At 42.3% G+C, this 24,553-nt stretch overlaps 1 protein-coding gene across 3 annotated transcripts in view; it reads left to right on the top strand.

The window, feature by feature from the left end:
* Positions 1 to 24,553, top strand: part of SHROOM2 (shroom family member 2) — a gene marked incomplete at both ends in the record, with an annotated part of 131,128 nt that overhangs the window by 63,355 nt on the left and 43,220 nt on the right. For 2 of the 3 annotated variants that reach the window (XM_080613349.1, XM_080613347.1), the window contains 2 exons: positions 15,047 to 15,178; positions 20,254 to 22,897. In XM_080613349.1, the coding sequence (XP_080469475.1) occupies positions 15,047 to 15,178; positions 20,254 to 22,897 (2,776 nt within the window). Of the gene's footprint in view, positions 1 to 15,046; positions 15,179 to 20,247; positions 22,898 to 24,553 lie in introns of all 3 variants that reach the window. The other variant, XM_080613348.1, reaches the window with a different exon arrangement.

Genomic DNA, 24,553 nt, shown 5'->3' with positions numbered 1-24,553 from the left:
TTCCCCAAATAATCTCTCTGCAGCCTCTTACTGTATCCTTTATCTCAGGTATGGGTGATGGTCAGCAACTATAGTAAGCTTATAAATGCAGATCTGGCCAGCAGCAGGGGATTAATGGTGTGACAGTGTAATAAAGCTTATTTTTTCAAAAGATTATTAAAATAAATACTCCTTTGAAAGAATTCCCCAGAATCTGTAATACTAGTTTCCCTGGGGGGTGGACGGACGTACCTGCCACTTTTCTCCATAGGTGATGATTTCCAATGCTTTTCTGAGTACTGAGGTTATTTATTTCTAGGGCTATCACAGGCTGCCTCTCTTAAGGGGGGGAAATGCTGCCTCCCCAGAAAAGTGGCTGGTTGGTTTTAACGTATAGGAGAAACACCTGAAACTCAAACCCATTATTTACAGACCATCCGATCTTAAGAGGCCCAGAGTGTTATGTCATATCATAGAATTCCGGAATGGTTTGGGTTGAAAGGGACCTTAAAAAGCATCTAGTTCTAACCCCCTGCCATGGGCAGGGACACCTCCCACTAGACCATGTTGCTCAAGCCCCTTCCGACCTGGCCTTGAACACTGCCAGGGATGGGGCAGCCAACCTGTGCCAGCACCTGACAACCCTTTTCTTTTAGCATTGTACTTTGAACAGATTTGCCATCTCACAGGTGACACTGACTTCCTCACAAGGCAGTGCCCAAGACAGGTCTATTCACCCTCATATTTGCCTAGAAGATTGCAAGAGGAAAGGATGGAACAGCTGAAAACAGTTTCAGCAGCATAGTCTCGGTGCATTTTCCACTTGCCATGTCAAAACACCACTTCAAATGAAAAGTAAAAATCCCTCCTCCACCTCCAGGAGCAGTGCTCTGGTGTCATCTTTGGGGCTTTGCTGAGCTCCGCAGGCAGCGTTCACCGCAGCAGGTTGGTGGAGTCTCCCATATGACTAATCAAAACTGCTGTGGCCTCTTAGCAGGGAGCAGTAACAAGGCTCCTTTGTGAGTCTAATTATATCCCCTAAGCTGGCACAGCGGCACGGATTAGCACAGGAGGAGGACAGTCGGTCACAGAGGGCCGCAGGGTCCCATGCTCTGCTCCACCAGCATAGCCTGCTGCCCATGCGGGTGCTGTCTGCACCCCACGCGTGCTGCTGTGGCCCACTGCTGAAGCCCCATCGCGTGTCCCTTGGCCTGTTCCTGCTCCCTGATGTGGAGGCTTGCCCACCAGCTGGGAGACATGCCTGGTCCCTGAGCAAGGGGTCTGGGAAGGAGGCACTGCCTGGGTAGGTACCAAGGGCTGTGCCCGCGGAGAGAGGCTCCTGCCAGGCTGTCCAGGAGGCAGGGCAGCTGGTCAGCTCCGGCAGCTTCTCACCTCTGTGGCCCATCATTGGGATAAGGAAGTGCTTGGGCTGCCTTTCTCTTGCCTTTTTTTGTCTTATTAACTTGTCTGTGGGAGGGAGGAGGCTGGGAAAGCTGTGCAGGGTTGTCTCAAATATGTCTGATTAAAATTTCATAATAGGATTGCTGAAGTGGAGCTGGGAGCTGTGGAAGAGGGAGAGGTAACTCAAGAAGAGTGTTTTGTGGTTTGCTTGACAATTTGCCTCCTGTTTGTCACACAGAACTGGATTCATAGAGTCACAGAATCACAGAATTCAGTGTGCTTTGTGTTGCTACGCAGACGTGGATACAGTGTGCTTTGTGTTGCTAACCAAAACCACTCCTGTCCCGGCGAGGCCATGCACTGGGGTGGTTTGCAATTGCTGCTTTCTTAAGAAGTATACAGCTAATTTTCTTGGGCTGGTCCCTCCATCCTAGCAAATATCATTAGGACAAATGGAGTAGCAGTGTCATCTGTTGGTGTTGAGGCCTGAGTGTTTTTTCAGGCTTGAGGTTTTATTGGTGTGAAAAGAAAATTCAGTGGAAAAAGTTTCCCAGGCTGTGAGCAGTTTGCCAGCATTCACAGAGGTTACACAAGGTTGCAAGGGGATTTTTACGGAACAGTGCAAGAGGAAACCAGTATGCTGATAAACATGTGAGACCAAAATTGTTTGTTCCTCCCTGTAAATCTAAAGAAGGGATCGTGGGATTTCTCCTTGGGAAGGAGTGGAACATGCAGTAGTGACCAAATCTGGAAAACAAAACAAAATAAAACTTTTAAATACACTTGTCTTATGCAGTTTTGGAAAGGGGAAGGGGGGGGATAGTGTTTTTTAAATGATTAATCGCCAGAGTAGGATCTTTTTTCTCAATGCCAAATGCCTGGCGGTCGTTTCTTCCTGCTCTTCAAGAACAGATGCTCTGAAGGTGGGGTGCCAGAGCAGTGTGGGCTGAGGATGTGTTTCTGTCTCCGGCTGCTTAGTGGTGACCAGACAGAACAGCCAGCTCCATTAGAGAAATCCATAATCTAGTGAGACTAATGGAGCTTCCCTCCAGCACGAGCTGCTCAGATAGGAACTGCCTGTTGTATTTGTGAGACAGGATCCCAGAAGAGTTATGGTCAACTTCTGAGGGTTACTGTTGGTTTATAGTAAAGCATAATAATACGTAGCAGAGCGTTGGCACGTAAAACACATCACACATTTCTGCTGACCTCACTGAACTTTGAGTAAAGCTATAAAATACTATACTTTCATTAATCACTTGGAGCTGATATGTAGTATTTGATGTCCTTCTTTCGCAGATTTCTTCAGTGACCTTTTTTGAGATGTGAAAGACATCTTTTCCATCCTTTGAGGCTGTTTAAACTTCCCAAGGGAGCTCTATACCACCCTAACACCAGTGTTACAACTTGCATGTAAATATAATATTGTTATTTGTTGTAAGACTGTCCATAGATACCTTGCATCAGGATCCATACCTTGGTTTATGTGGGAAGAGCGCACAGATAAGTGGAGTTACTAAACTAAGTCACTTCAGAGGGATTCTGGTAGCCCCTGCAGCTTCTTACACACGAACTTTAGGAGTAGGAGTTAACTATTTATGAGTATTAGCTACAGCTTTTTTCCCTGTATTTTGTCATCCATTGTAACTGATCTGCCCTCGGAAAATCATGGAGGTAGTTTCCAATTTGATTTCTTTGTATTCAGGCACATGTTTCAACTTGTGGTTTTTTATTTTTATTTTTGCCAGATTGACTTGCTTGTAAAACTTATTCTTGGTGATAATTAGGGTGCCTAAAGATTGAGATCTGAAGGAGTGCTGTGAGGTGGACTGGAAGAGAAATAATCTATTGAAGATTTGAGTTGTTATTGCTGTGAAGGGATTCTGGTTTCAATCTTGCTTGGAAAATAGCTTTTATTTTACTGTGAAGTGACTGAATCCAGCTTTCAAGTCTAATGATGTTAAATAGGGTGCATATCTTGGCATGTTCACTTTCTGCAAAATAAGCCTCAAAGCCTGCAAGAACATTATCCATTAAGCAAAATCAGTTCTGTTCTGGGAATGCCAGAAATCAGAGTTGTCTGGTCACTTTTAAACTTCCAGCTCTTAGTAGTTTTATGTGTTTTAAGGCTGTCATATATCTGCTCAGAATAAGGTCTGCATGTGTTCCCAGAGTATACAAATGAGGGGAAGCATTGTTGCAATTAAAAGGCTAAGTAGAGGGGTTGGGTTTTGGTTTTTCACCTGGACCAGTGACTTGGACCGGCAGCTCTGGGAGCTGCTGCCTTGGGGCCAGTGACACAGGGAACAGCCACTTGTCCATGTCCTCTGCTGTTTCTGTGGGGCAGGGGAGGAAGTGGCTGCTCTGGGTGAATCTTTGACAGAGGTGTCGCCAGTTTGATACCATTGCATTCACTGCATTTCCTTTTTGTGAACTGTCAGTCGTGGCTGGTGTCTGTGTTCTGGAAGGGTCTCATATTATGGAGAGGAGTGAAGAAATTAAGCCCTCTATTTTCAGGATTCAGACATACCCCCCTATTTCTGTGTGTGTGATGGAGGGAGGAAGGTTTGGACAGGGGTGGAGACGCGGACAGGTCTGTGTACCCTGTAAGTACAGTGTTATGTGCAGAGAACAAAGGGACCCGTCTTTTCCAGGCATAGCTGCTAATCCCTTTGCAGTAAGAAGAGGTGTATCACTGTCTCTGGATGACCCAGATACTCACCTGTAACAGAGATGATGCAGGGGAAGAAAGTTCATTTTCATCCATTCTTGCTTCTGTGGCCAACAGCTGGATCTTAGTCTTGCTTAACCACTGTGTCCTTATCAGCAGGTTTTGGTTTTGGAGAATTGAAGTTGGGATCCTGCTCTGTTTCTGACAGAACAAAATGTCAGGAGATATGAAACAGGCTGTAGAGCCAGCCTCAGAAGGGGAGCCAGCTGCTTTCACTTGGCTCACCACAACCCCCATATCTTTAGGGATGGATGGAAGGGCCCTGCCTTTCTCAGGGTAAGGTGCAGTTCTGCAGCCCTGCAGGCTGGTAGGGGCTCTTGTTAACAGTGGTACAGCACTCACAGTGTTTCACCTGGCCATGCAGATACCCTCTACTTCAGTGAAGAGTCTCTACACAAAATGTTGGAGAGACTGGGCCCAAATTAACACAGGCATAGGAGGAGAGGAGCTCATGCTCCAAGAAGTTGCAGGAAAATATCTGCCCTTTCCAATGAAGAAATTGAATATGAATGCATGTTAAAAGTTGTTCTGCTTCTTGTTACAATGCTGTTACAGCTGCAGTCATCAGTTGGAGATTAAGAAGGGAATGTAACTTGGATTTGAACAATTAACTTCTTCACCTGGAACTTGAGCAGCCCCTGGGAGGTGAGGAGAGAGAAGTTGCCTCAGAAGGTGATTGAGCAACTTTAACCACCTTGGGCCCCTAACACGTCAAGGCAGCTGAGATTTTATGCCCAAATTATGAGTTCTGTAATGTGCCAAAACTCTAATGTCTGTTTTAATCTGAAAAGAGTTGTTATGACAATAAAAATCCTTTTTAAAAACAGTGCCATATATCACAGTGTGATTTACAGTTGCACAGCTATCTCCAAGTGTCACAATCAGTGGAAGCACTATAAATGCTTGTACGTGTAGTTCAGAAGGGGCTGCTCCAGAAGAGGTTTTGCTCCAGAAGAGGAGGTTTTGTTCCACACCCTCCTCCTTGCTCCTCTAATACTTTACTTTTTTTTATGGAGCAGTTTTTTCTTTCAAATCTCCGCTGTCCTTCTGAGACTGAGATGCCTCAAGGGAAAGTTTCTGCATAAAAACCTTATTCAGTTCTTTGTTAACGTGGAAGATATTGAAATTTTTTTCTACAGTATTGCACTCATCTTTTGTCTCAGTTATGGCTAAGCTGGAATAAATGGGTCCTAGACGCTGTGTGAGGTGGCTAGTATTTATTTGGAAGATTACTTGAGAATCCCAAGTGTTTTGAGAATAAGCTGAGAATAGACTTGAGAGGCAATATGTGAATACCTAACAAGTGCAAGCTCTTACACAGATGAGCAAAAAGACTTCATGTGGGCCTGTTGAGTTGATTCCACTGCTTATTCCAATGTTTTTTTCTGGCTAAAAGGGACTATGTTGTCGGTAATGGAGATCTGTTATTGTTCTAAAACTTTATTTCATTAAATACCATTCCTGCAGTTCATTTGCTTTAGCTGTTCCTTTTTGTGAACAATTTTGCCAATAATGTATTATTGACATAGCATTATTTTCTGCATTTCTATCTGCCACCACTATCCGCACAGTTCCACAGACGTGTAGAAACGGCTTTTGGATAAGGAAGTCTAAATTTGGCCATTAGTTTGTCATTCTGAATGAATTCCCTTCCTGATCCTGTTGACTGGTGGTATTTTTCAGTAGTGGTATTTTTCATTGTTTCTCTTAGGTCTTGAAGAACCCAAGTCATTTCTGAAGGCAGTTTATCTAAGCCATTAAATAATTCTTACCAGCCACTGATAGAGCTCTTAAATCTAGTATAATTAACTAGCCCGATATGCTGGATTTGGTACATATTCAGTGTTTTCCTACATGTTCTAACTTTTATCATTAAGTGACTGCAGCACCATCTTCTGTCATTGCAACTTTCCTTCTGAAACCACAGTAGATCTACAAAAAAGCCTGTCTGACTGCCATCATAAAGACACACATGGGAAAAGACTGTGTATAAACTGGCCTGCAGAAAGTGAGAGCTTGCCTTGTTCTTGAGAGTGGAAGGTGGGAATAGCCAACCCCAAACAAATATAGGAATGGGGCTGAGGAGAGGATAGGGTATAAAGACAGAAGCAGTGAGGGTGCTCCAGGGGAAATCGCGCTGGTGGCTCTTTCCAGGGAGATGCTTGAGCTGTGTCAATTGCTGCTGGTGCAGAAGATGAGGATATGAAAATTTGGTGCAAGGAGTTGAGTAGACTGCTGTTAGACCGGGTTTGTTCATTGCTTCATGGCTTTTCAGTTGTTAACAGCTTTCCTTAATTAAGACACAATTTTCTTCAACTATAATGTGTTTTCAGTACATTTTAATGAGAAAGGATAATAGTTTACTTTTTGATAAGTAAGACGGATTCCAAAGTTGTTTGGGAGCCCAATTTTCATTTAATTTTTTCTGCTCATCAAAATAATTTCAATTTTGAAGAGTATTCTCAGTTAGGGTGGCCATAGATTTGTCTTAGGGTAACAAGGCTGCTGATTATTTTTTCTTGTATGAAAATTTTGTTCTTTATTTTTGATTTCTATATATGAGTGGCGCTGTAGACTACCAAATTTTCTCACTAACTGATCATCTTCTGCGGTTTATGTGTCTGTGCACATTACGTGCACTGTCTTGGATGTCTGGGGTTTTTGCCTGTGGCTGTCACAGGGCAAGAGGATGTAGGCAGTGGGGCTCAGCTGTCTGAGGTCAGAGAAGAGGCTTTCTTCATATACTGAGCTGATTTATTTTCATCATTGGTTCATCTCATTCCAGTGAAGTATGTCAAAGGGGATTTTCCAGAAAGAATAGCTGCTAATAAGCAAGGAATGGTGGCTCTGGCAAGCAGATGGGGCTCGTTCGGCTGGTAATACAGAAGCAGAGTCTTGGAACAAAAACTCTGGTATGGTTCGAGTGTTGCCAGTAGTAATAAGAACTTGTATATGTCATTCCTCCTGTGTTTATTTTGGAAAACAGTGCACAGTTTGCAAACTAACAGTGATGTTGCTGTTGATGATTTCCGATATTTAGCTTCATCTTTAAATTCACTTTCCTAGGCTGTTGAGCTGGTGTACTAGGGTTTTTTATCTCATCTAAGCAGCATTTGACAATTATGATGTGAAAGCATTTCCATTTAATCTTCAGCAGATACCTCATATATAACAACCTTCAACAAATTTTCATCCCAATTAAAGTTCCATTTGGGCAATTTTTGTATTCAGGGAGTGAGTGTGAAATAGAGGAGATGGTGTGTGTTGTTTTTAAAAGGCTCATTATAGATCCAAAAGGCATGTAAAGGCAGATGTAAAAGGCATTGCCTTAAAATACTTTCTGTGATTATATTTACCAGTACTTTTTCAGGTTTATTACTCACCATGAACAGGCATTTTACACATTTTAAGCTTAATCTCTATAAAGTAAGGGTGTGATGTCTACACAGTTAACCTAAAATTTCAAGTCCTGATATTTCTGCCTCAGCTATGAAGATCCCCTGTTTCCCAGCTTTTGAGAGAGGGGTTTTATGCAGCCACTGTGTGGCTCACCCAAACAAAGCCTGAATTTACTGTCCCTCCTCGAGAAGATGTGTGAGGATCTCCTGGATAGGCAGTGTGAATGCTGGCATACTGTGTACTTTAGGAAAAGCATTTGAATGGCTACTGCCTAGCCCCAGGACAGCAGGAAGCTGGGGCTTCCAAGGCTGAATCTGAGTGAAAGGCAGTAGGACAACATTAGAAAAGGGGAACAAAGCCCTTCAGTCTGTGATGCTCCAGAAAGAAGCAGGGAGACAATTCAAAAGTGGACTGTGAGTCAGGTTTTAGCAAGGCTTTGGTATACTGGGAAGACAGAAACCAGTGGTTGAAGTGCAAAACTATCAACCTGGACAGAGGAGTTGTGGGCATATTTTGAATTTTGAAAAGCCTTAAAAATGATTTTGCATATATGTGTGTCTGTATATATATGTACATATGACATATATATGTATGTGTATGTATATAACTTTTTGAATAATTGATTATTCAAAAATGATGGTTTACTTCAAAATATATTGTGAGAGTTTTTAATTTGAAGGGGATCCTTTAATATGGAATTGTTGCATGAAAAATGTTGGGGACTTTGTGTGGTTTTCTACTTTCTCATATTCTTTCACACATACCACCTCCTTCTCCATTTTCAAAGAAAATTAAGTAGGAGAATAACTGTGTTCAGGGAAACTGTTCAACCTCAAGTTTTGGATGCTTTGTGCTCCTTTTAATGTCACTTTTGCCCATTTCTTGGTTTTCTTTACATCCAAAGATACTGACAGGTATGTCAGGAAGCAGGACAACACTGAAAATGGCAAGGGGAAAGGAGAGGATTGGATTTCACTTAACCTAAAGCTTTTTTTAAGTGGGAATTGATAACAACCATTTCAGCCCTGATTAGAAGAAATCATGGATGTATTGAATTATTGAGCATGACACAAGAAGCTGTTCACATTCCTTATAGTTTTATTTTAGATACTTCATTGATGTATTATCTTGGCAGATAGATGTGCAACTGGTGACTAGCGTAACATAAAGTAATTTGAATTCTATGAGTAGGGTTGCCTGAGAGAGAGAACACCTAATGTCTTTGTGGAAGTCAGTGACTCCTGCAGTACTAAGTGCTCGTTCCAAAAAGTATTTGATTTGTTCAGATAGCAATTTTATCTTTTCCTTTTAGAGAAAGATGGTCTTGTTCTAATCATGAGCTCCCAGGTTTGGCAGTTGGGTGAGGTCTTCACAATCTGCAGGGAAAAAGACAAACTATTTTTTTGAATAAAAAATAGTGACGTTGTTGATTTCTTTTTATTTGAGGCCCCTGAGGCCACTGCAGCTTCATGGTGGTTTTTATCCCCTTTTGTATTCCACCAAGGATTCAGAAGACTGGAAAAATCAAAAAAATGCTTTCCATAAATTAAATGAGTGATCTAGTATTTTATTTACAGTGGCTTTTGCATATCCATTTAATTACATTTTATGTTGGTCTTCTCATGTATTTTAATCCATCAAGCACAGGTTGGTGAACCAAAGAAAAATATAATTAAAAAAAATGTCTTGGAAGGAGTTTTTTTCTCCAGCACTTACAGGTTTACAGAAATTTGATTAATGAAGTGTTGGTATGTCTAGCCTAGTGTTACTTTAAAGGAGGTAAGGTGAGAAGGCTGGGAACTATGAATCCATGCAGGATTTATAAGGGGACAAGAAAGGGCACCTGTGCTGTCACTACAAATTCTTGGCATTTTCTCTGTGTGGGCTAAAAACAGTGAATGAGTGGCTCACTGAGGAGATCCCAAGGACTGAACTGCTTGTAGTTAACTTGCATGGCTGATGTGGGGCAACACTGTTTGTAACCAGCTTCTCAATGATGTATGAGAGGAAATTTTCTGTAGGACAAACAGCTGCAGCATGATTTGGTTTATTTGGTTTTGAAATAATCTGAGGGCACCTTGTGAGACATGCCATTTGGTACGTGCATTGTGTGAGCATGCTTCTTGCTTGAGAATGCCGATGAACTGTGCATTTGACCTCTAAGCACGTGTAAGTTTCCATTTTTATCTCTGTGCTGCAGCCTTTCTGCATTTCCCTATTATTGCATCCTTGGCATGCAGGCAGGGCAGTCTTGCAGCGATTTACCTACCACTGGAATCAGGACACATTCCTGGTTATGCAAGGCTTAAAATGACTGCAAGTAGTTTGGACTTCCTGCTGCAACTGTGAAGATGTGAACTTGGGCCATTTTAAAAACAAAGTGCTGGAGAGAGGCTTTGCTTCACTGCTGAAAAGTCTGGAGTTGCATCTTGGTGCCTGGGGAAGGAGGAGGATTTCATTTGGAAAGCTGTAGTTCAGCTTAACTACATTGTCTGGTTCCCACATTCTGGGGCTTGCAAGGAAGCTGTATCGTGAAACGCATTGACTATGCTGTGAAACAGTGGTCTGCAGCTTTGTGAACAAAAATGTTCTGTAGAAACTTAAGTGAGTGAAAACTGAGTGTAATTTTCAAAACAGTATTTAATATAAATCATCAGTACAAGAGTTTTTACTGAAAATTAGTGCTGGCACTGTGTAACCGTTCAGCTCTCACAGAGGCCGCTGACTTGTCCTTCACTTTAAATTGTAGAATCGTAGAATCATAGAATCACAGAATCATATACTACACAGGTTTGGGTTGGAAGGGACCTTAAAGGTCATCTAGTTCCAGCCCCCTGCCACGGGCATGGACAAATTATGAAACTCGTGAATTCTTGTCTGAACTTTGGTTTTATTTCCTGGTGCAGCTGATACATCTGAACAGCCGGAAGCATTGCACTTGCAAGGACTGGCACTGAATGCCCATTGGGGTTAGGTGTGCCATGGGAGCCCTGACTATGAGTGCGGACTGCTGATTTGAAGCGGTGCCGTGGGTTCTGCAGTCTGAACAGAAAATACGTACTACCCACGGGATGTTTCGGGGTCGCAGAACGCGGTGCCACGGTATTGTCCTGAGGAAGGGTTCGTTGGGATGAGGGATGCTGACAGTAGGAGACCGTAAGCGGGCAGGAGCGCTGAGGGAGCTTTCAGAGGCGACAGAGCCCCTCTTGTGGGGGGCGCGGTGCCGCCTGTATGCGACAGGGGGCGCCGCAGTGCCGTTCCCGTGCGGTCCTGCGCGCCTGCCGTTAGCCGCCGACAGCTGCGCGGCGCGGGGAGGGGTTAAACCCTCCTTGTGGTGACACCCAGCGGTGGGGGCTTTCCTGATCCCCTCTTTTCGCCAGCCGAGCTCAGCCTTTTTGAACAGTTGCTTAGGTTCAAAGTGAAAAGCAGGCATACGGGTCGGTGAATTTCAGGCACTCTAAGGACCTGAAGTAACAGCAGATAGCCTTTGAAAGGGGAGGTGGCTGAGCAGGCCTGGGTAGAATGCCCCATTAGTATGACTCTTGTCCATTTTCACATTTCCAAAGTCTTACCTGAAAAATCCCCATAGGAGATGTTCATTACCTTGTTCTTGAGATGGGCCAGAGTGTCCTTGTGTGGGTATATCACCACTGCTGTTCTTAAAACCACTCCTTTGAGCTAAAGGGGCCGGTAACAAGACAAACGAGGGATGAAAAGCCAGGTTTCCATTTCAGAAACAACACACAAGCCTCTGCCATGTGTAGCTGCTGCTGCTTGCAGTGAAGGAAGATGTACAGCCTTACACGTCTGTGGGAGCCAGCAGTCTCAGATTGTTCAGCAGAGGGCTGGAACCAAACGTCCACAGACAAGTAAACCCTAGAAATGGCTTCGAGGTCCCTGGAACTGCCTGTCCTTTTCCTGTGAGACTCCAGCTGCAAGCGGGTTACCACAAGGGTGCTCTTTGGTAGATAACAGTAAAGCAAATTTGAGTGAGGAGGGGGAATGCATGCGTCTGCTGTGCCTGCTGACCTTTTATCTGAACCTTTACTAAAGGAATTCAGAATGTGTCTAAAAACAGAGGAAATGGCTCATATTCATTAATATTATTGTGTACTGAGGTAGTTCAGTTGATTCAGTAAATTGAAAATAAAGATTTGGTAAACTGCAACTTTATCCAATTTCCTGTCTGCTTTTCATTTTTAAGGTACTTTTCTGACTTTAGTTGTTTACAGGTAAACCTGCTTGTCCAGTTTAATTGTTTTTCTCTCTTGGTCAAGGAAGTACATTTTTTCTCTACTCCCTTTCCCCCCTATCCAGTCAACCTCCTCAGTACTGCTGCAGCAATCTAAACGAGTATGTCTGAACTCTGTAGCCTGTGAAATTCATAATGTCATTCTCAATGACTTCCAAGCAGTAAATAAAAAAGACCAAATTTATTCTGAAAAACTGGATCGGAAAGGCTGGTTTATTGCTAAAGAATTTGCATGCACATGTCATTGGGACCACTATCTAATGGACTGCTTATAGTCAGTAGAAATTGGGGGTGGGGGGGAGGTGTCCCTTTCTATCATATCGTCAAAGCTTACCAGCATTTTCCTTCCAGCAGCTTTTGTAAAAACACTGGTAGAAAGACACTCTCAGGGAAATGCTTTTATTAATGCTTCCATTTATGCAAGAGGTTTTCTGGGTTGTATGTTCAGATGATCTCATTCTGTCACTCAGAATTAATACAGAGCTATTACATTAGAATATAAATGCTCAGCTTCCAGCATCTTTAGTTGCCTGCAAAATATTCGTGTTTTGAGTCTTTTAATCTTTTCTCTCCAGTCCTTCTACACATTTGTGCTGAGTTTTGGAATCAGTATTCATGCTGTACTCCACTTATTAGAAAAGGAAAATGTTTCTTGAAGTGCCGGACCCAGTAAATGTAATTAAATTTTGTAATTTAAATTCTGCTGGTGAGAATCCAGCAGAAAGCACTGTTGACTATGTACAGTAAATTAATTTTTAGTCATGTTGTCAATTTCAACAAAAACAGGTATCTATGTGATTCCACCTTCTAGGTATCCCACCAGTGTGTTCAGGCTGTTCAGACTATTACATCTAGAAAAAAAAAAAAAAAGTCTCAAAATATATGTGTGTTCACAAATACAAAAAAAAAAAAGAAAAAAAGAAACAGAACTTGTAAGTTCTTGTCCATTTGACTTGCCTCACGTCACAACTCAGTCCGGTCTGTTCCTCCCCTTGCTTGGCTGCTCAGGAAGATGAAAGTGGTGGTGGATATTGTAGCACAGAATATGCCATCTGAAAATGATGTTCACATAGCAAGGAACTATCTTATGAAGATCTTGAGAAGTTCCATGAGGTACAGTACTGACTTAATAACTGCATCCCTTCTGTTCCTTCCCGCTGTTTGGATTCCTTCTACCATTTGCCAAGCCTATAGCAAACCATCACAGAAGCCTTCTTCCCAACCTTTCCTTGCTCTCCATTGTGTTGTGTTAGTTTCTAGTCTTGTGCTTCCTTAGTAGTGCATCATAGAAGAGTAATTGTCTCATAAAAGATAAACCTTTTTGCTGAATTGATGCCTAGGAGGTCTGTTGAATTTGCCTAAATAGGCATTTGTGGTTTGCCAAGCTGGTATCAATACCATTAGAGGTGAGCTGTGAGGGGAACAAACGCTTGTTATGTTCTGCACAGCTGAACAGTGGAATGGGGCTTTTTTCCATACCTGAACATAGGCTTGGAGTATGCAGGGACTGTCTGGAGCCCAGCATCACGTGGCTGAGCAGAATCTTTTGCACTTGTTTGCACTGAAGGTATTCGGGGTTCTCCACTCCCTCTGAATTTCAATTCCTACCAAGAAAGAGCAACATAGTGATGCTCTGCTTAGCTGTTTCCTCTTTTGTCATGCTGAGAAGAGTAGGCTTTTGTTTATGGAAACAATTACTTCTTTTTTTCAGCTGCAGTAATGATGCTACAGTTAGTGAAATTGCAGTTTCGCTGTAGAAATATTATTCTCCTTTTTTAGTCCTGCATGCAGAGTTTGGAAAGGCAATCCATCATTGAATTCATCAGATCTTCCTGAATGCACTGCAAAAAGACATGTACTCATATTTGACCTGTTTTGAAGATACTGGGTTTATAATGAGCTTTAGCTTTGTTCTCTAAATCCAGTGGCTGGCTGATAGCTCAAGTTTATAAAATGGGGGAATTGGTGAAAAAATGTAGAACTGCCTTTAGAGTTCAAGTTGAAGATAGGGAACACTTTGTCAGCTTAGCAGACTACTTTTGTAGCTTAGACAAATTACTTAACCTTGCAGTAATAAACTTCATAAATACATAAGTGAAATAGCTAAGTACATAAAAAAATCTTCGAGAGCTAAGGTTCTGTAAGTGTTTGTTTCGGAGTGTGACTTGGAGGGATGGGATTTGTCTCCTCTCATACCTTGTCTAAATTTAAATTACGCTTTCTCCAGGATGAGCTGAAGAGAAGGGAAGGATGAATTACCTTGAAGAAGTTCCTGCTTCATTCCTGGGTGATTGAGAGGGTCTAGACAAATGGCCTGTGCTCAGCATCTGCTTATGGAAACAGAAGTTGCTGAATTCCACCCAGAAGGATTATGTAATGTGAGGGGGAAAGGAATGCACTTATCTCATGAGTGCTGAGAGGTGTTACAAACAGGAAGTCCTTGGAAGGAAGTGCAAGCTGTTATTAACTCCTGAATGAACAGGAGGAGGGGGCAGAGGAGTGTTAAGCAGTTTTGCAGAAAGGTTTGCAAGGTACAGAGCTCTAACAATTTACTGTTGTATTTCTTAAAACGGATCCCTTCAGTTACACGAGCATGTACGTTTGGAGATGATATCCAAGTAGATATTTGGGGACGTAGATGAATTGCTGAACTATTTTAGGGATGTATTCTTAAAAAAATCCTGCATACCTGGCGTGCCAGTTTAAGAGCTGAAGCAGAACTTGGCTGGAGTTAAAATTATTAGTTATGTCACTCTTACTAACGTGTTTGAAACAATGTACATGGCTTTATTCCTTCTTGTCATTAACTCTGTCCTCTCCTCCCATAAGCACCTACCTACTACAGTAAAACCTTGCCAAAGTGCTACTGTACTGTTGTCATGTTGCAAAAGAGTCATAAGTCTTCAGTATTAGCTTTAACTGTTAAAGCTCTGGATACATGTCAGGTACTTGTTTGCCTGTCTCTGCCCCTTATAAAAACCACCCAACCCCCAAAATAAATAAACCCAAAGCAAAACAAAAAAAACCAAACCACCCAAGCACAGACCTTGGAGAGTATTGAAATTTGGCATTTCACTGCATCTCAAGCATTTTAAAGGAATTCTTGTGTCTTTTCAAAACTGGCATGCATGTAGAAGGTCGCCTCATGTGCTGTCTAAAAAAGTCATCATTCCTCTGTCCTACCTGTGTAACGTTTGACTACTGCCCTGGTAGATTTTTTGCCGCGTATCACCTTACTGAACTGCTTGCACTAAACCACTACACTTTACCTCTCTCGTTTGCAGGAGAAATGACCTAGCCTGCAGGCCTCACTCCTGGCATGCAACCAAATTTACAGAAAGTCAACCCGAGACAGCCACGTCACACCTTTCCTCCTCCAATGCCTGCGCTTCCTGGCACTTGCGCTACCATGCAAGGTGAGTCTCTGCTGAAGTTACACACAGTAAGCTTCCACGACGAGACAGTAAGAACATAGATCATGTTGTTGAGTGTTTTCTTAAAACAACAAATGCAGAATCGTTCTATTATATGTCTTTAGTGTTGCCTGTCCTTCCAATGCTTGAAGGGGGACCATGGGAAGTTTGACATATGGATGAGTGGATTTCAGAACAGTATGTGATATGTGCGTGTGACTGAAAGGTAAGACACTAGCTTTAAAGGCAGTCAAAAGGTTATGTTTCTTGCTCTGCATTTACTTTCAGTGTCCACTGGTAAAATCTTAAGCCTTTGTGAGCAAAAAGAAACAATCAAAATTAACCTTCTGAAAGTGAAATAGTAAGGAGAGAAGAAACTGAAAATACTGTTTCAAACTATTAAAAAGCCTTTTGCTAAAGGGAGGGTGCATAATGTTTCATTGTTGGATTTGAAGGTGTTACTGGTTTTATTAGCTGAACTGACTTTCTGTAATCTGATTTGCATTACAGCTGTGTTCTTGCTCATGTAGAGAGGTGATAAGACCAGTGATTTTCAGTCCCTGTTTAAAGCACCTTGATATTTGTTAAGTCTCATTCAGCGCTGGGGGAGAAGGGCTGGCACCCATGCAGTTTTAGTTGTGAAACGTTAAGCTTTCAGGCAATGCCTGTTTGTGTCTGGTGACAGGTTCTTGCTTGTTTCCTGCTCATAGGTGACATTCTTCAGCATTTTCATGAGGGATTTCTGTGTTTTGGTTTTCTGTTTTCTTTTGTTGCTTTTCTTCTTAGATCCCTTTGGCCCATAGTTATGCTTACCTTAAAGAAAGTAAGTCTGGTGCACAATCCCAGTTTGGAAAGCAGGCTTGCATTTCCTGTACTGACTGCTGTATGTTCTTCATCATTATTTCTTGGTGTTAATTTATCATAATAGAAGAACATTAATACTTTAAGATTTTCTTTTACTTTGAAAAATACTTTGAGTTTGTAAAATGATTTTTACAATCATTTTACGTCATTTGTTTTCTTTGGAATCTCTCTACTGTTTTTAAAATAACTTGCTATCTGCTCTTGAATAAAGTGTGAGTGTATTAACATTTAGACAGAAAAGGTTTAAAGATTTTTTTACTGAAGTAAAATTCCTTGCACCTAGAAACAAAATTCCAAAATTTGTAAGACCTTTATAGCATTGTCATCAGGAGCTCTCAGATACTTCTGCTTTCAGACTACTGAGTCTTCTAAATGCGCTGTAAGTCAGTATATGCTTCCTGCTCTTCCTGATAATTGTCCTTTTATCTAGTGAAAGTGACACACCTCAAAGCATGATTTTATAGGAGCCGGGCTAATCACGATATTAAAAAAGGTATTAATTTGGTTCAAGGCCAGTTTGAAAATGAGCTTTGGGTGGGAAATTGTGAGTGTAAAAGAAAAGGGGGAGGGGAATAGGGCGATCCTCTTCCCCCACACATCAGAAATAGCAGCAACTGCTGGTAGACGTCAATATTAATAAAAAAGGCAAATTCTTTCTCAGATGCTGCTGAAATATTTAGTGGCTTTAGCACAGTGTAACACCAGGGTTGCCAGGGTGCTGCCATGCTGAATCCCTTGCCCACCTGTGCTGCTCACTTGAAAGGTGGTGTATTTGGGAGATCTGTTAGTCCTGATGTCTGTTGCTCAAGACAGTTTCAGTGGCAGAGCTGACTTCATACTGGGGCTGCTGGAGGCCTAGCACTCCCAGAGTGCCAGGCCAAGGACTTGGATATTTGAGAATCCCAGTTGCAGAGAGGGATTCTGCAAAAAGAAAAGGTGAGCAGCTTCAGAGGTTCCCCATTTTCAAAGTACAGTTCACAAAACCAAGAAGCACGGTGCCCTTCTAAGTGAAGCACTAAGCTGAACCAGAGACACAGCAGTCAGTAGCTGAAAGCAGCAGTATGCAAGAAGATACTAGAAATAGAGTGAGGAGGGAATATTTCTAGCCTAAGGATCCCATCCTCCAGCTATTTCTGGAATTTCTTGTCCTTCCTTGAGCTAAGCATCTGAGATTAGTATTCACAGCCTAAAATCCCCTGCATGTGCGCGCCTTCATTTTCTCTCTGAGTGTGGAAACTAAATCACTTGTAAAACCAGAGTTCAGAGAGGAGCAAGAGATGTTTTTGCACCCTTCCAAGGAAGGATTTATCTGGATATTGTGTGTTGTGGGGTGGGGCATGGCTGAACAAAACAACCCTCTGAAAATTGTCCTTACTACCTAGGTTGATACTAGATTAAGCTACAGGCAAATTGGGATGGGGGAGGAAGGGATGTTTTGGGGTTTTTTGCCAGCCTACTGAATTTGGACTTTTGAGAAGGTGCATGAAACCATAGGAAAACAGACCATAAGGGATTCTATCTACACTGATACATAGGAGTATCAGTAGGAGAGAGGGTAGTTCTGACTGGTGTAAGTGCCTCTCACTCAAGGCTAGAGCATTAGACCTTTGTCGTGGTTTAAACCCAGGCTGTAAATTGGAACCACACAGTCTACTTCCCTCCCCACCCTTTCTTCCCCCCCGCTCCAGGACCTTGTAAGCTTTTGGTGCTTTAATTTCCCTCTGTGAGTCTTCTGCTCTCTTTTTTTACTGAAGTCATATCTTAACAACATGGATGCAGGCTTTTCTAGCCCACTCTAGACTAAGGCTGAGTGCACTTTTCTGGGAGTTATGGATATGAGCTGTCTTAAATTGCCGAAAGTTCAGACCCTGCATTTTCTTCCAGTAGGATATAATAGAGGACCTTACAGGTTTTTTTTCATGCCCCTGGGTGTGCAGTTGAAACTTAATAACCTCGTCAACTTCGTTCTGGTGTGGGTATGCTTTGGTAAGGCTGCTTAAACTGAGGTTTTGGGGCAATTAGGGTCAGATACATCTGGTCTGTAATCCCATGTGGTCTGATTTGCTGAGATGATGTCATTTCTGGGAGGGCACGAAAGCAGAAGCTCATGCCCCAGGGTTTGGTGGGGAAAGTGTGCTTATTAGTCATAATAGTCAAGGTTGGTGTTTGTAGATTATTCTTCGACTTTACTTGCCAGACATTGACCAGCAGTGTAGATGCTTTTGTGAATCCACTCTAAACAAAAACATTGAGACAAGGATATCCTGGGTTGCCAGGCTGTGGCAGAGAAATGGCTTTTGTACTCTCTTCCATGTCAGGGTTCATGGGGTGATTGCCCTGCGGTTAAAGACTTTGCAGTAGCACACCACCAACAACTTTCCTGTCCTGTCTTTGAAGCTTTTGCTGCATCTGCCGAGTTTCTGTTAGGCATTTCCTAACGGAGCTTTCACCTCTTAGGCTGATAATACCTGCTTCACATTTGATACCAGCAGATCTACATGAGACTTGTAAATTGAGGCTTTGCTGCATGAGTGTCATCTTTATTTTAATCAGTGCCAAAATATCTTAGTGCTGAAGGAGAAATAACAGCAATTCATAGCAATATATGCCCTACATTCTTCATTAACAAGGGAGATTCTATTAGTGACCCAAGACACTTTTTACATGAACCCAGTATCTGCCCAAGATGACAATTAAGATCCTTTTAAGTAGTCAGCAAGGTGTTTTAGATTTCTGAAAATAAAAGAATGAAAGAACAAAAAACCCACAAGATGAGGTCTGTCTTAGTGCATATTGTCAATAAAATGCTTTTAGAAAATAAGCACAAGTATACCTTCTCTTTTTTCACATAAATTGCTTCTGACCATGTTGTGTAAAAAAGTTACAAAGGCTACAGTAGTAGATGGGGGGAGAAGAACAATTACTGTGCTAATGCTGAATTCCAAAGAACTGTTGAGTTGACCTTTGCAATATTTTTGACAGAAAAAAAGATCTATATCACTCTTTGTATATTTTATGTGGACTAATCTAATTTCATTGCTAGCTTTCACAGGTTTCTTTACTGCACAAGATTTGATAGATGTTTCATTTAATTATAGCTACAGGGAAGTGGAATAATTCTGGGATTTCTACCAAGGGGCTTTGCATGCAAGGGCAAGAATTTGAATTTGGTATATAAAAACAGGAGTAGCTGCCAGTAAAGTTCAAACAGGGAGATGTGATGAGAATAATTGGAGAGACTGTTATCCCAGTATCAGTGTGTTGGATTGACAGGAGGTGAGTGCTGTGAAAGAAAAGAAAGAAAACAGAACAAAACTGATTAGGTAGGAAATCAACAGAAGCAGCAAGATTTTGAAATAGTGTCCTAGGCAAATTATCTAGAGAAAGCACAGTATCAAGGATAATGTTTCTATAGAGGAAAAGGTAGCAAGGGGAACTGGTGGCAGGAAGGATTCTTGAAGGAAGGTCAGAAGTTTAGTTTTGGCCATGCAAAGCTTACATTGCTCCGGCATCTTCTCCTATCATTTTCCTGTCAGTGTTGCAGAACTGAATGATGATACTGCTGTAAAGGTGTCAACCTGCGAGTGGTTTGCAACTGTATTGGTAAGGTGCATGTCACGGCTCAGAACTATAAATGATGGCATTTGTAGCAAATGTTTTTAGTGAACCTCTGTTTAGAAACCGTGTAGAAATTAAAAAATGAATGGGCAGATTTGGATAAGCAGGACAAGGCAATAACTTTATGGGCTGAAGAAGTTTATAGTAAGATCACTAAAGATGAACAGGGAAGTAGGTGAGTTTTAATCACTGTAAGAGTCAGGATGCCTGGAAAATAAGCTGAAAAATAAGTTGGTTTGTCCTGGGAAAGAGAGAGCTAATAGAGCCCAAACTTAATTTGTCTAAAAGCAAAATCAGAAAAAACGACTTGCAGAGGGAGAGGGGAGCCTTCAAAGAGATAAAAGGGTATTACTTACTGGTAAACTTAGAAGGGGAAGTTGAGTTAGTCAAATTTCAAGCTTTGAGTCAGTGGCAGAGTATAAAGCCCTGACTTTGTGTTCAAACTTCCAATTCTTATAGATTGTCTTGAGTAGCTACTATGCAGATAGATCTTAACCAATTTTAGTAAAATTGGTGGCTGTATATTTATAATAATGTTGTGGCATTTTTTGACTGGCATATTTACCCTGAGGCTTTTTGTTTGTTTCCAGCCATAGTTGTTCTTCTCATGACCTGTCAAACTCCTGGGATCAGTCAAGTCTTCATCGCACTTCTGACCAATTCAGCTCTTTGGGAAGTATGGACAGCTGGGACCACACTCCACAAGTAGCCCAGTACGGAAGACTTTCTTCTGCAAGGTCTAATAGTAGCATTGATCATCTAGGGAGCCAAAGTAAGCGGGATTCAGCCTACGGGTCTTTCTCTACAAGTTCTAGCACCCCTGACCACACTCTGTCCAACACAGACACTTCTTCGACAGAGAACATGCTATACAAAGTAGGCCACTGGGAGGCTTCTAAGCATGGAAGCAAGTCAGGCCAGTTCTTGAATGACAGCAGTGGAATAGAGGAAAAACCCGGGTATTTGCCAGCTCCCATCCAATATGAGAACAATAAAAGTCCTAGAATAGAGGAGCACCCCGATGCCAAGCTCACCAGCTCTGGGAGATCCAGTTTTGGACCTGTGTGGTATGTTCCTGATAAGAATAAGTCTTCATCTCCTCCCCCCCCACCTCCACCACTTCGTAGTGACAGCTTTGCTGCTACCAAAGGCCATGAGAAAGGCCATGGCCCTGGTTACTCAGAGGGTGCCAGCACGCAGCACTTCACAGCCCTGAACCGGTCTCAGCCCAGGAATGACTGGAGCTTGGAAACTGTGGAGCAGCAGCGGTGGCCCTCCAGGACATGTGACAGGAGGGTCAGCAGCTCAAATTATAAATCTGATCTCAGTTCAGAACACCCTTTTTGTTCAGCTGGTGAAAGGTACAACAGTAATGCAGAAACTGTGAACAAACTGCAGTCATCCTTGTCCAGCTCTGATGTTCGGTTTGCACAGCCTATTTACAGTTACCACCACCAGCACCAGTACAGTGATGAAAGCACTTTTTTTCACAATGCAAGAATCTTAGCTGCGCCTAAAGATCAGCAACATTATCGGTCCTATAGTGGGATTCAGGAGTCACCTACAGATCATTCTCATGGCTACAGTCCAAACCAAGCTGGGCTCCCCAGCAGTTCCTCTTCTTTGAACAGTGCTGCTGAACAGAAGGTGGACAACACTGGACAAAGTCGCTATTACTGTGTGACGGTAAAACAGCCTGCTCAGGGAAGCTCAAAGCCACTACAACTCAAGGATGAGAGCTGGAAACCTGGAGTGGGGACTGATCCACCCCTCGGATCTCAAGAAAATCTTGCAGTTGTCACAGTGGTCCAAAAACCAAAATACTATCTACCTCAACAATCTGTTGAATCTTCACTGAAAGGGTGTGAGAACGGCAGTCATCACCCTTTGGACGGGGATGCTAGGTGTGCTGTAGTAGAAGAAGCTAGAAAACCCGATCACACTGAAAAGTCTGTACAAAAGAAAAACTTTGAGAGCAGCTCTGAGGAAAGTGAAACCAGGTATAGTCAACAGGAGTATGTAAAGGGCTGTGTCCTTACCACTGAAAAAAGATCTACTCAGAAAGATTTTAGGTGGGGGAAAGATGAGAGTAGCAAGATTTCTCCTCAGAAGACCCCAATGTTGCACTCCTTAACTCAGGAAGGGAAAAAGCAATCTAACAACAGCTCAGAAGTGGTAACAGAGCGACAGACCTCATTTGACACTCACTTGTCTAAACAGGCACGAAGAAGTGATCGTTTTGCAACAACCCTGAGAAATGAGATCCAAATGAGAAGAGCAAAGCTGCAGAAAAGTAGAAGCACTGCTACGTTAGTAGGGTCATCTGAAACAGAGGAGTGCAGCGAGACCTGGAAGCCAGATTCAGCAGAAAATGTCCCTGTCCCCCCAGACGCTAACTTTACCACCACCTACAAAGATCACCTCAAGGAGGCCCAGGCCAGGGTTCTGAGGGCAACATCCTTCAAACGGCGGGACTTGGAGCCCAGCCCCACCGAATATCTACCCAGGTCACCCGAGCGGAAAACTGGTAGTTACAACTGTTCATTATTGGCTTTGGTTTCTGAAGATGTGTCTGGATTCCTCGAGGCTACACAAGCTAAACCGAACCCCACAGGGAGTGGCACTCATCACGTTTCTCGCATCGGAGCCAGGAAGAGGTTCACAACAGAGCAAAAAATGAAGTCTTACTCTGAACCTGAGAAGATGAATGAGGTGGGAATGATGGAGGATGAGTGCCGTGCTCACTGCTGTCCAAATCCATCTGAAGAAGCCCTGGGCTCATTTGCAGACAGGTGGAAATTTTTTGAAGAAACAAGTAAGCCTGCACAAAGGAGACCACTACAGAAACCAGCTCCCTGTAGTCTAGCTGAGGGACAGCCTGAGAAGCCAGATAGGAAAGTTCACAGTGGACAGGAGGGAGAGGAGTCATGGTATGAGAGAAGAGGTCGGGCAGCCTCTCTTGGACTAGAAACTGTACATGCTGCAAAAGATAACGTCCACCATAGTAGCAGCAGTAAGGCTGCTGATAGGATTGTGAAATCTGAGCAGCTGCAGCGCCTGGGAACCTTTGCAGAGTATGAGGCGTCATGGAAGGAGCAGCGGAAGCCGATAGAGCCACGGAACTCAGGGAGGTACCGTTCAGCTGATAATATTCTTGATGCAGGCCACGAACAACATGAGAAAGCACAGTACACCCATGAGAGGTCTAGATCATCTCCTTCTGCTGATTTCTACAAACAGGTACAAGTGTCTTTTGCTTTTATCCTTTCAGTTGCCCAGGTGGGGGGACAGGAGAGTGGTGGAAGGGGATTTTTATGAAGATTTCCATTTTAGGAACACAACGTAGTATGGTGTTTGCCTTTTGTCAGTAAGAGAATGGTTGTTACAGGTAGCTCCCATAAATAAAATGAAGCTGATCAAAGTTTGCATTGCACAGGAATTAAGTGTAGCAAAGAACAATTTAATAAAGTAATCTCTTATGTGTTGTAGCCAAATATTGGTTTGATAATACCCTCTTTTTACAGTAGAGGTATAGGAGGATCAAAGCAGTCTTCACCCATAGTTTTCTTCATTGGTGTGGCTGCCTTCCCCATTTTAAGGCTTTCTGTTCTCTGAAATTATGAATAAAAATATTCCAAGGGTAAATAATACCGCCTTTTGTCCAGTCTTGTTAATGGTCTAATCATTTTCTATGGATTTCCTTTTTTCTTAGAAACTGGCTTGATGCAAAAGCTACATAGGACAAAACTTCTGCCTAATAAAAGTTAGAGATTAAAAACATGCCTGTTAAAGCTACACTTCAGCAACAAATGAAACTGCTTAGTGTTTTATGGCAGTTTGCTTGGTTTAAGATGTATAAATTTATTCCTTAGAGAGACGCCAAATGTCTGTTCAACTTGCATGTAAATATTAAGTTAATTTTTAACTGAGCAGGGCCAGGGAATGGTTGGCAGGTGGCAGGGGAAGTAAACAGAGAAACCAAGTCTCTTAAGTTCTGTTTAAAAGATGTTGTTCAAGCTGCTCTAAGTTTGCCTCATTGTATAAGGAGTCATAGTATGTTCAACCTGTGTTGAACTTCACCTTATGCAAGAAAAGAACTGAGGCAATGCAGTTGTATGTTACTTTTTCCTCTCTTGGTAATAACAATGCATGCATACATACATGCACACACATCCACATGGCACCTCTACCTGTGTGTAGACAGGGATTAGAATAAGAATAGCTCAAAAAGAAACATAACACGTTGATCTCTAAAAATTGTGGATTCTTTTTCTTTCATTTTTTTATGCATCTTCAAGTTTGGCAAAAGTTATTTTTGAATGCTTACATGCAGATTTAACTATGTGAGTAATTTATTAGGGTAGAGATTCCAAGCACTGGGAATACTCACATGGAAGTTATTTTGAAAATTAAATTAACTAAATTATTTAATAATTGCCTACCCAGCAGAAAAATCATCTTATCATCTATTCCATGTATGCATTTCTGGTTTATTAGTCAGTGCCTTCAAGTTCAGTATAGGCCTCCTGGGGCAAAAAGCAGACACCTGCTTAGGCACCTGGAAAATATGGTGATAAGCACATTGAAGATGCTTACAACAGACTCGAGTAAGTAAAGATGTTTTCGCATATGTGATTCAGATGATTCCAGTGCTAATGCGCAATTAAGTTTCCTGTAGGTTCAATGTTTGTAATGCAAAGCTGTGCTTTGGGTGTGGTTGTTTGAAGATAGTGAGATAATAAAACTCTGGAACAGGGATGTTGTGTGTTTTGCTGAGAAACTGAAGTATGCGCTCAGGGATTCAAAAGCTGGTGTGTACGTGCATCTTCTAAAACAGGAGCAGCTCTCCTCTAACTTCTTTGCCACATTTTTTTTTTTCTCTTTGCCAAGTGAAAG

The sequence above is a fragment of the Psittacula echo genome (assembly GCF_963264785.1).
Source record: "Psittacula echo genome assembly, chromosome: 3".
NCBI classification, from domain to species: Eukaryota; Metazoa; Chordata; class Aves; order Psittaciformes; family Psittacidae; genus Psittacula; species Psittacula echo.
This window is presented reverse-complemented; position numbering and strand designations above follow the sequence as displayed.